The 11,967-nt window shown below is 42.4% G+C and overlaps 2 protein-coding genes across 2 annotated transcripts; both read left to right on the top strand.

Annotated features, from left to right (window-relative positions):
- The first annotated feature begins 1,234 nt into the window (after positions 1-1,234).
- On the top strand, positions 1,235-4,409 carry LOC147993271 (rho GDP-dissociation inhibitor 1-like). Its single transcript, XM_087534012.1, has 5 exons — positions 1,235-1,629; positions 1,769-1,871; positions 2,213-2,431; positions 3,793-3,917; positions 4,064-4,409. The coding sequence occupies exons 1-5, from the start codon at positions 1,453-1,455 to the stop codon at positions 4,136-4,138; spliced, it is 699 nt and encodes a 232-aa protein (XP_087390138.1). The 5' UTR covers positions 1,235-1,452; the 3' UTR covers positions 4,139-4,409.
- A 4,050-nt stretch (positions 4,410-8,459) lies between these two features.
- LOC125530677 (histone deacetylase HDT2) lies at positions 8,460-11,476 on the top strand. Its single transcript, XM_048695072.2, has 9 exons — positions 8,460-8,612; positions 9,034-9,104; positions 9,347-9,561; positions 9,662-9,735; positions 9,850-10,046; positions 10,476-10,553; positions 10,649-10,748; positions 10,857-10,980; positions 11,098-11,476. Exons 1-9 carry the CDS (start codon positions 8,600-8,602, stop codon positions 11,156-11,158), a joined length of 933 nt encoding a protein of 310 aa, XP_048551029.2. The 5' UTR covers positions 8,460-8,599; the 3' UTR covers positions 11,159-11,476.
- Positions 11,477-11,967: the final 491 nt, after the last annotated feature.

The raw sequence follows: 11,967 nt of genomic DNA, 5'->3' as shown, positions 1-11,967 counted from the left end.
TACTATTTGTCTTAGCAGTAGACCTCCTTCAGTGGGTTGTTAATGATATGCTTGTCAGAGGAGTTTTGTCTTTGCCCATCCCTTCACATGATCAATAGTTTCACATTGTGCAGTATGTTGATGATACAATATAATTATACCTACAGTGGATAATCAGTTCCTTTTCTCTTAAAGACATGATGCATTTCTTTTCTGCTTCTGCTAGTCTAAAGGTTAATTTTAACAAGTCATCTTTGGTTCCCATCAATGTCCCCGATGGAGAAGCTCTGAAGTTATCCACTCTATTTGATTGCAAGATGGGCACCATGCCTTTTACATATCTTGGTCTGCTAGTGGGTGCTACTAGGCTAGGAAGGATTTACTCCCTTTGGTGGATAGGTTGGAGAGGAGATTATCTCCTAGCTCTTGTTTATTAAATCAGGGTGCAAGATTGCAACTCTTAAGATATGTCCTCTCCTCCATGCCAATATACTTTATCTATAGTTTGCATATCCCTCTTGAAATTATCAAGCATCTTGAAAGCATTGAGAGGCAGTGTCTATGGAGGGAAACTCTGATACTCCCAAATAGTCTTTAGCTGCATGGGATTTGCTTTGTAGGCCTAAGGATGAGGGCGGTCTTGGCATTATCAATCTTCATATTCAGAATCAGGGCTTGTTGGTTAAGCATTTGCACAAGTTTAACAACAAAGTTGATATCCCTTGAGTCTTCTTGATTTGAAACTCTTTATTTATGATGGTGTGGTTCCCCACGCCACTGTCCTCTGTGGTTCGTTTTGGTGGTGTGGTATCCTTAAGTTGAATGAGAATTATAGGGCCATTGCGAGTGTCCATGTTAATTTGGAGGATTATGTGATGTTTTGGTGTGAGAATTGGCATGTTAGTGATTCTTCTCAACCACTTTGTTTCGGACTCACACGCTTGTTCTCTTTCATCCCCTCTAAGCCCCCTCCCCCACATTGTCGATTCACATTATCAAATTTGAGACTAGCTACCGTCGGCTCACACTTGCCCGCCCCATCTTGGGCCTCGGGCAAAGCGGAACTAACTAATGCCTGGCATTTAGCAGAGACGGTTTTTTAGTTGTGACCCTAACGACAAATTAGCAAAACTATTTTTTTATTTGTATTCGTGAATTGTGAAAGAAAGAAAGAAAGAAAGAAAGAAAGAAGGAAAGTGGAGACGAATCATACATCCACCCATCATGAGCTTCCTTCCCTGTCACAAAAACAAAAGTTGAGCTAAAATCTGAATCGCACAACAACCCAACCCCCCAACCCCAACCCCAACCCAAAGCCTGCTGCCGTGCTGCTGGCTGCTGAGCAAAAACAAATCCCCACATCCCCTTCCCTTCCCTTTCCTTTTCCCCCAAATCAATCACGCCGCTCGCCGCCTCCAAGATTTGATTTTGCTTCTAAATCTTTAGGGAGGGGAGGGGATCCAGGGAGTGAAGATGGATCAGCAGGAGGAGGAAGCGTCCGTCTCCGTCAGCAGCGTCCCGCCGGAGGAGGAGGAGCAGGATGAAGAAGAAGAAGAGCAAGAAGAAGAGGAGGAGGACATGGGTGCGGTGAAGATGGCGCTGGGCCCTCAGGTTCCCCTCAAGGACCTCCTACACCTCCACCTCCACAAGGCAAGCAAAGCAACTTCCACCTGCATCTGCATCTTTCTTTCTTTCTTTCTTTCTTTCTTTCTTTTTAATGGAGTAGGTACTAGTAATAGATACTGAAACTGCAAATGGGTGGATGGATCTACGTAAATATGTAATGTAGGAGGAGGAGGGGGAGGAGGACGACAGCCTCCGCAGATGGAAGGAGCAGCTCCTCGGACCAGATGCTGTCCACACCACCAACCTCCTCCTTGCCCTTGGAGCTGGTAACTCACTCACTCACTCTACTACTGCTACCTGTCTGTGTCTCACAATGCCTGTCTGCAATGCAAATGCAAATGTACCACTTGACAGAGACGATGCATCTCTTCCAGTATATATTACACACACTAAATTATACTAAAACAACACTACTTGTTACCAGCTTTTCCTTGTCGAGAGAGAGAGAGAGAGAGAGAGAGAGAGAGAGAGAGAGAGAGAGCACTTGGCAGGGATGATGTATCTCTGCTGCATATCTGTAATTTATCTTCTTATATTATTATCACACCGGTTGTGAGACTGACTCACTGTTCCGTTCCTATGCACTGCGGCTATGTCCATTGTCCAGAGACCGTCGAACCAGAGGTGGCCATACTCAACCTCACCATCTTGGCACCAGGGAGGCCTGACCTGGTTTTGCCGATTCCGTTTGTGCCTGATGACAAGGGCCACGCCTTCACGCTCAAGGACGGCACCGCCTACAGCTTCCGCTTCTCCTTCACCGTCTCCAACAACATCGTGTCCGGTCTCAACTACTCGCACACCGTCTGGAAGACCGGAGTAAAAGGTGACCACTTCCTTCCTTTCCTTTCCTTTCCTTTCCTTTCCTTGTAAACAACTCCTTAAATAAATTAATTAAACACACCTCTAATGTTATCCATCCATCCATCCATCCATCCATCCTCTTTGTTGCTCATATATGTAAATTATAATTTTGTTTGAAAAATGAGGACAGCTCCTTGAGATATACTAGTATACTTGTTTTTGACACATCTGAGCCTGGGTTACAGTTTACTGCTTATTTGCATAAAGTACCATGGCGCCACAGTCTGTCTATCGCTGAATTGAATTCACACCTTATCCAATTAAACACACACACACACACACACACACACACACACACACACACATCTATATCTATCTATGTGCATTGTTATATCTATCCATCATCTTTGTTGCTTATATATGCTCTGCAGCCTGTGCCTCCATAATACGAGAATTTGTTTCAAAATATACCACTATACTTGTTTTGATCTGAACCTGCTTTGCATTTTCCTGCTTATTTGTCACTGAATTGAATTCACACCTTATCCAATTACAGTACATCTAGGCATGTGATGTATGTAGTCGCAAGTAATATTTTCCTGCTATTCTGTTTCATCAAAGATTTACTCCCGTGTTTGTCTGTTCAACATCTTATGAGACAACATAATTGTTCCACTCACGATACAAAATGAATCCACTGGTTTTAACTTTCAGTTCCATCTTAGGCTGCTGTGTCTCGAGCAGGTTTTGGTTACATTGCATATATTCTTTTGACATTATGATGAACAGAATAAGAAGAGTAGCATAGGTGAAAACAAAAACGCCTGCTGTCGCTCAAGACATGCTGGGTTTCAACATTGTGGATTTTATCTCATTTCCATTGTTGGGAAATAAATAATCCTTAAAGAAAATTATGTATCCCTGCGAAAATAGGAAGACACCCCAAGAATATAACATTAGCAAATGTTGAGCTGAATATGAGAATTTGTTATATATGCTCTGCAGCTGTGCCTCCATAAAACGAGAACTTGATTGAAAAATGCCAGCCCCTCCCAATAATCCTTAAGTGAATTATACTGTATGTCTCAACAAAAAATAGGACGACTGAATGCTGTGTGTAGCAGCAGAATGGTCCATAATTAATTCTGAAGGAAGAAGGCGCCCACAGTGTTATATGTTGGATGCATACTGTGTGACTGCAGTTCACTCACTGAGTATAGTTGAGTTAATCTGCAATGATCCACCCATTGTGATGACCGTCATGATTGAACGTTGCACATGATATCCATGTCCCCTCTCTAACTGGAGCTACATACATACATGTTGTCCATCATCATAAGTAAATAACTCTCTGAGTGAGTCCTGTTCCCTCTGTTTTTGCAGTGGAGAACCAGAAGGTGATGCTGGGGACATTCAGCCCTCAGCAGGAGCCCTACACATACAAGGCTGAAGAAGATAGCACCCCAAGCGGCATCTTTGCGAGGGGCTCCTATTCTGCTAGATTAAAGGTAAGGTACATACATAGAAAAAGTTTGCATGTGCCAGCTATTTAGTTGCAGTGAATCTATCTTTTCTTTTGTCATACCAACCAGAGTTGGTTGGTTAATATGTAGTATGTGTGCACTGCCTGGATTGATTTTGGTTGGTGTTGCAGTTTGTCGACGATGATGGGAAGGTGTACCTAGACATGAGGTACAGCTTTGAGATCAGGAAGGACTGGCCTGCCTAATTAACAGACAGTCAGTCAGTGGTACTGAGACCACCTACGTAGGGTCCGTCGCAAAGATGAGATGAGTGTTAGTTTAGGTTGTGGGGAGTGCGGATGTTGATAGCTGCTGTTAGGTGATTGATGTTTACTGTGTGGTATCTATCAGGGATGTTGATTCACTCACTCGCTTTGCTTGCAATGAAGAAGGTGAGTGAGTGCCTGAACTGGACTGAAAGTGTATGTCTGAATTTGCATGCATGTTATTGTTATTGTGTCCTTCCTTGCTCGCTAACATGACTACTGTCTTTGCTTATTCTCCGCTTGTTCATTTCCGAAATCTCTACAGGTGCGTTTGGTTTCAACAGTTTGTCATGTGCATTGCAAAAAAGTAAATTATTAACACGACACTAATTCTTCTGCATGCATGTATGAGTAACACAGATAGATTATATTGTTGTTGTAAAAAGATAAGTGTGGCTGCATGCTGGACTGACTGGGTGTACGTACTATTTTGTAGTAGTTGCTAGATGATGATGATGATGAGTATGTTTGTCGATCATCAGGTTTGAATTAATTGCATTATGACTAGTTTGAAGAGCTAGGGAAGGGACGCCCCCACCACTAGGGAAGATTTAGACCAGGTTTTAAAAAAAGTACCATGTCTGTATTTGTTTAATTGAAATATGTCAAAAATGTAATAATTTGGTTCAGTTTAAATGAAAATCGTTCGGCTTGCATGAAAATCGTCTGGTTTTTTTAAAATTTATGTTTGAAATGTCTCCAAATGTTTGATGAATAAAGTTGGATGGCCGACTCCCGTATCACTATCCATGGACGCGTCTACTGTGCCCGTTTTCTGCTTTGAAGAGGCCTAAGGAAATACTCCCTCCTCCATCGCCTTTGCTTTGTTTTGCTTTGTTTTGTTTTTCTAATCTAAAAGAAAAAAAAAGGAAAGATCCTATTTGGGCGAGGGACTGGCGCGGTTTTCTCCGAGGCACTCGAGTCCAGCGTTTCCTGCAGGGCGCCCCTATATCTCGAGAGGACACAACCAAATTTTTTTCTGTTTTTTGCATTATTTTTGTACTTTTGTTTATACTTCAACATATTCTAAATATATATATATATATATATATATATATTACAAATAACACTCTACAAAAAACATTTGAAAAATGTTGAACAAGAATTTGAAAAATGTTGATCAAGCATTTGGAACATGTTGAATGAGTATTTGAAAAATGTTAATCAAGAATTCAGAAAAATATTTAACGTGTATAGAAAGGTACTCCCTCCGTCTATGGGGCATTTTTTGACACTAGTGTAGTGTCAAAAAACGTCTTACATTATGAGACGGAGGGAGTAGTTGATTATGTATTAAAAAATGATGAATCTTTTTGATCATCTACAAAAAAAATGTTAATAAAAAATGTTGAACAAGTATTTGAAAAATATTAATCAAGCATTTGGGAATTTTAAATGTGTATAGAAAAAATGTTGACCATGTATTAAAAAATGTAATCTTCTTATTTGAAAACTGTTAATCGAGCATTTGAAAATGTTTAAAAGTGTGTATAGGGAAATGTTGACCAAGTATTCAAAAAAAAGTTACTCTTCTATTAAAAATGTTAACCAAGCATTTAAAAAATGTTTAAAATGTGTGTTTTGATCATATATTAAGAAAATGTTAAATTTGTATTTGAAAAATGTTTAAGGTGTATTAGAAGAAAAAAATTGACGTCCACACCGCTGACCTCGGACAAAACAGTGTGCAAGTTTCCTCCTTGGACTCGGAGGAGAATGCTGGTTGTTGTGTGCTGCTGGACTCCTCCCCAGTCACCGACAGAGGCCAAGCTTGGACTTTTCAGAATGGATCCGGAGGAGGAGGCTATTCGTCAGGGATCAAGAGAGGCCATTCAAATGCAAGAGGCTGCCGTGAAACCCGCTTGGGAGGCCGAGCAAGGACAAACAACCAGATTCACAAGCAACTCCAACTGCAGTGATCAAGAGACCGCAGGGGCGGCCGAAAAAGGACCAACAATCATCACAAGCACCAAGCTCTCCTCTGACTCCAACAATGTTTGTTGATGCCGCGCGCGTCGACAAAAACCAGGAGACTGCGTGTGAGGCCAACAAAGGAGACACCGCCAGCAGCAAGGTCCACTCCTAAAGCTGGAATCAAGAGAGGGCCAGCAATCATCACAAGCACCAAACTCTCCTCCGACTCCAACAAGGGGGACCAAGAGAATGTTGGAGGAGAACGATAATGCGGGTTGCTATGTGCTGCTGGATGCTTCCTCCCCATCGACTGACCAAGAGAGGCCGTGGAAGAAGCCCAAGCTACAGGAACCTGGGCTGTCACAAAGTAGCCGCACCCACCCAAGCTTGCACTTTTCAGAGTGGAGGTGCTATGGCTACGCGATCCAAGGGAGGCGATACATCGGGGACCAAGAGAGGGCCGGGGAGGCCAAGGAAGAAGCCGCCGCGACCAGGGCATGGGAGGAAGAGGAAGGAAAAAACAACCAGATTTAGAAGCAACTCCAACTTCATCGATCAAGAGACCGCGTGGGAGGCCGAGAAAGGACCAACAATCATCGCAGGCGGCAAAATCTCCTTCGGCTCCGAGGAGTGCTGGTGGTGGGATGTGCGGAGACATGGCAGAAGCTGGAGATGCTAGCAAGGCAGTCTTGGAGAATGTTACAAAGCCCAACGTCTTTGTGCGCACAGGTGTTGGCAGCGAAATACTATCCACTCCCTAGGGATGTAAAAAACCTTGTCGCTGGTGAGTCCAGCTTGCCTTGTTAATGGAATGCTTTTGTATTCTTTTCAAAAAAAAAAAGGTTTGGTTGATGTCCACAGAAGCAATTCCCGACTAGCCTGGGCATACCCCTGCATCTGCACTTTGCTTAGCCTGACCCTGACCCTGACCCAGGCGTTAGGAGTTGTTCGTGCCTGCTGCTAATCCTGCTGCAACAACAAATGTACTACTTCCAAACAGCCCCACCCAATGTTAGACTGGGCTATGCAAGGCAGATGCAGTGCTTGTATACTTTATACACTAAGCATCAATTAAAAGGCATATATCCACAAACCGGCGCACACCCTCCCTTTGTCATGGGCTCGGCCTATTTTATTTTATTTTGTTTTCTTTAATCTTCAGATAACATGCGCCACGGAGATTCAAACTTCAACCCTCAAGGTTTACTTTAAGCTGCAGTAACCAATTGGGTTGCTTTTTTTCCCGCTTTCTACTCCTTCCGTCCTTAAATAAGTGTACATTTAGCATTCAAATTTTGTAGATAAAAGAATGTACTTCTATGTTCTCCATGCACTTTAAAAATAAAAAAAATGATTCTCACTCATCACACGAGAATCAAGACCAATTAGTACATCTAACACATGGTCTCCTCACTTTCTATATGCACTTAGCTCAATGAAGGTGGGGTAATTAAGGAGGAGACTACTTACATCTTTCATACTTTGTTTTAAATTTCTATGTACACCTATTTGAGGACGGAAAGAGTATGTGGCAATTCTAACGCTAAAGAAAAATAGCAGCACAATCCTAGTCCCGTTTTCTATTGTTTTCCTATTCGGTCAGTTTTTTTTTGTTTCTTTTCCAAAATTGTAAACTTTTTTCAAATTCATGAACATTTGTTCAAACTCATGATCTTCTCTCAAATTCGTGAACTTTAGACTTGAATAGGCGCTCCCCGATCCAAGTGCACAATTCGAGGGAGCTCCCGATAGGTGTTTGCTGTTCTGTTGTGCTGGTCCTATGGGGCCTTAGCACGACGACTTTCCGACTGTGTACTACAACAAGTTTTGCCCTGCTCTAGCTAGGGAGGGGCGATGACGGCTCGCTTAAGTGTTTGTAGTCGTTGGTAGGTGGTCTACGGATGTGGATACAATTTTTATTATTTATTTATGGTGTTGGTTGTATTGCCATGATTGAAAATGAATAGATTGGTATTTTTCTCGAAAAAAAACTATTCATGGGTAAAAAAATGTTGGTGATTTTGAAAAAAAATGTCTGTGAATTTAAAAAGTGTTGGTGATGTGCTTGTGAATATTTATTGAATTTAGTGATCTGATTTTGAATTTTATGGAGAAAGAAGTTGATAATTAAAAACACTTGAGGAGAAGATGAAGAATGAAAGAAAGAAACAAATATAAAAAATAAATAAATAAAAGTAGTCCAGTAGTAGTAAGATAGGTTAGGGCAGGCGGTGCAGTGCAGCCCATGCAGTCGGCCCACCCACCCACGCATCATCTATCGGGTCCAGTCCAGTCGCGTCTAGGTTAGGGAGGGATGAACCAAGGGCCAGGATGCCGCGGAGCGCATGATCGGACGGCGGGGTCGTGCCCTGGGTCTTTTAAAAGGCTCCGCTCCAAACCCCCAGTCCATTCCCCAATCCAATCCATCCCCTCCCTCCGTCGGCTTAAACCCTAGACCGCCGCCACCCTCCGCCGCCGCCGGTTGACATGGAGTTCTGGGGTAAGCAAGCATTCCTTGAACGCGCCCAAATTGGTTGGTTTGTTTGTTTGTTGCGGTATGTATGTATGTATGTATATCGTCCATCCTACTATTAGATTAGATTAGTTTAGCGGATTGGATTGGATTGGATTGGATTGGATTGGATTGGATTGGATTGGATTGGATTGGATTTGATTTCAGCGAGCCGAGCCGAGCCGTCAAACCCTAGCAATAACATGTTTGTCTGTCTGTCTACTTACTGCTGTTGTATGGTGCTCCCACAATAACATGATTGATTGATTAGATAGTCTGTCTCTCTGTAATCTAATGGCTTGTTAAAAACGTGAGTATGATGATTTTTTTTAAAAAAAATCAATCAATCAATCTATTTCCCTGTACATGTCTTCATTTTTTTAATTTTAATAATGTTTGTGCTGTGCAGGCCTTGAGGTTAAGCCTAACCAGTCCGTCAAGGTTTCACCTGATGATGACCACTTCCTCCATCTCTCCCAGGTCTGCTGCTGCTCTCTTGTCCTCACCATATCAATTAACTCTTCTCTACCTATTCTATTATTATTATTATTATTATTATTATTATTATTATAGTATTGCTTCTTTTTTTGCGGGTGAATTATAGTATTGCTTCATGATTGAAATATTATTATAGTATTGCTTCATGATTGAAATATTTTTTTTTGTTTGGTCATTATTCATTTCTTCCTCCTCTTATGTGTGCGTTCGTGTTTCCATGCCAGGGTGCCCTTGGTGAAGTCAAGAAGGATGACAAGGCTACCATGTTCGTCAAGATTGGCGACCAGAAGCTAGCCATCGGGACCCTCTCTACTGACAAGTTCCCTCAGATCCAGTTCGACCTCGTCTTTGAGAAGGAGTTTGAGCTCTCACACAATTCCAAGACGTCCAGCGTCTTCTTCTCTGGCTACAAGGTTTTCCAGCCTGCCGACGGAGATGAATATCCTTTTTTACATATATACTAGTAATAATATTTCTTTATCAAGTATGTGCTACTTGAGAGTCTTGTTTCCTTGACCTGCCTTTTCCCCTGCTTCCACGATGGATTTTGATTCCGAGGACGAGTCTGAGGAGGAGCAAGACACCATCATTCCAGCACTCACCAAGGAGAATGGTATGCACATTTCCCCTGTTGCTTCTAGTCACATCTATCTTGGATGGAACACCAGTGGAAATGGAGAGATGATGACCCTTGTCAATGCATTTTTCTTCTTTCTTCCTTTTCAAGGCAAACCTGAAGCCAAGGAGCAGAAGAAGCAGGTTAAGATTGACACTGCTGCCCCTTCAAAGTCCAAGCCTGCTGCTAAGGATGGGGGAAAATCTAACAAGGATGATAACAGCGATGATGATGATGACAGTGATGAGGATGACAGCCAAGATGACTCTGGTGATGATGGATCATTGATTCCCATGGAGGATGATTCTGTGAGTTCATTTAATTGTCGCCCCATAATTTGTTTATGTTATATATATGGCCTGGTCTAGGTTTTTCTAGATTGATGCTTGACTGAAACTGCCATCACCTATTATGGTAGATATGCATAGTTTGTGCTCACTGAAATTGTTTTTCACCTATTTGTGGTAGCTATGCATATAGATTGATTCTTGACTGAATTTGATAATCTACTATTATGGTACATATCCATATAGATTCATGCTTGACTGAAATTGTTAAATCTACCTATTATGATAGATATGCATATGAATTCATGCTTGACCGAGATTGTTAATCTACCTATTATGGTATATATGCATATGAATGGATGCTTGACCGAAATTGTTAATCTAGCTATTATGGTATATATGCATATGAATGGATGCTTGACTGAAGCTGCTGGTCACATATTATTGTAGGATGATAGTGAGGACGGTGATGATTCCTCTGATGATAGTGAGGATAGCTCTGATGAGGAGGAAGAAGAAACACCCAAGGTAGTATGATTGTTTTTGATGTCGATGTTTTATTATAATTTTCTCTCTGGATGCCTAGTTTGTTACCTGACACCCAACATTATGCTGCTATTCAGAAGCAAGAGACTGGGAAGAAGAGGGCGGCTGGAAGCGTGTTGAAGACCCCTGTTACTGACAAGAAGGCCAAGATTGCAACACCGTCAGGCCAGAAGACAGGTATAACATTGTGTGTGTGATATCAATCAGCCTTGCAATGAATGTGAGCAGCCCATGATATGGTGTGGCCTTGGTTGTTTGCTGATGATGGATGGCCTTTGTTTGCAGGTGACAAGAAGGGAGCTGTCCATGTGGCGACTCCTCACCCGGCCAAGAAGGCAGGCAAGACCCCGGCTACCAGCGACAAGTCGCCCAAGTCTGGAGGGTCGGTCGCGTGCAAGTCGTGCAGCAAGTAATAAGTCTTTTCTCTTGTGCTATATATATATTTCTGTTTGGACAGTTATTAGATGATGACTGTGGATTCCAGTGTTGCTAACATGGTGAATCTCTCTTGATTGGTTTTGCGCAGGACATTCAACAGCGAGGGCGCTCTAGCTTCGCACTCCAAGGCAAAGCACGAGGCCAAGTGAAGAGGAGAGGAAGGTGTTGGCTGGCTGGCTGGCTCCAGTTGCTATTATTTTGATCTGTCTGCCCTATGAGATTATTATCGTTATGCTGCTGTGTTAGGCTCTCTACTTATATGTCTTGTGTTGTCGTACGTGTTCCCTACCTACCTTACCTAGCCTGATCCTGAGGGAAGGGAAGGGAGAAACCGTTGAGCTGTTAGTGTTGATGCGTTTGTTGTTGAATCGAACAAAAAAGCCGCTGTGATTCGGAATTGGAATTGGTTGGTGGAATGCTATGGTCATCATGGTTTTGAATGAATGAATCCTGTGTGGTTTGGGACATATTTTTGGCTTGTTTCTTGATGTTTTTGAAGTGGGTTGCTGCACTTGTTTGATGTTGAGGTGAAATGTTGGAAAAGTCTTTTGACATGAAGAAAAATGCAACAAGTCTAATGGTAGCATATCATATGAGCAAAAACTAATTGGCTGGGCTGGGCTACCACTCTTGTTCAGATTGTGAGCCAACCAGAAGTATGTACACAAGGCTGGCTCTAGGAACAAGGATACACCAGGCAGGCAGGCTCCAATTTCTCCCTCGTCTACATCTAGAGCCTTACTTTTCCTCTCCTTCCCCTCCTAGGCTAGGCTAGGCTAGATAGATGTATAGTTGATCTTGTCTCTCTCAGGAATGGTGTCCCTCCCTTGCATCAACTACAAACAAATCTGAAACTAGTCTGAAATTGTTAATTTCTGAACCTATATGACAGCCAACACATCTGTGTGGTTTCTCGCACTTATTACTACCGATGCTGCGGATCTTCAACTAGAACCAA

The sequence above is a fragment of the Triticum urartu genome, chromosome 1A (assembly GCF_056163025.1).
Source record: "Triticum urartu cultivar PI428250 chromosome 1A, HENAU_Tu73, whole genome shotgun sequence".
Lineage (NCBI taxonomy): Eukaryota > Viridiplantae > Streptophyta > Magnoliopsida > Poales > Poaceae > Triticum > Triticum urartu.
This window is presented reverse-complemented; position numbering and strand designations above follow the sequence as displayed.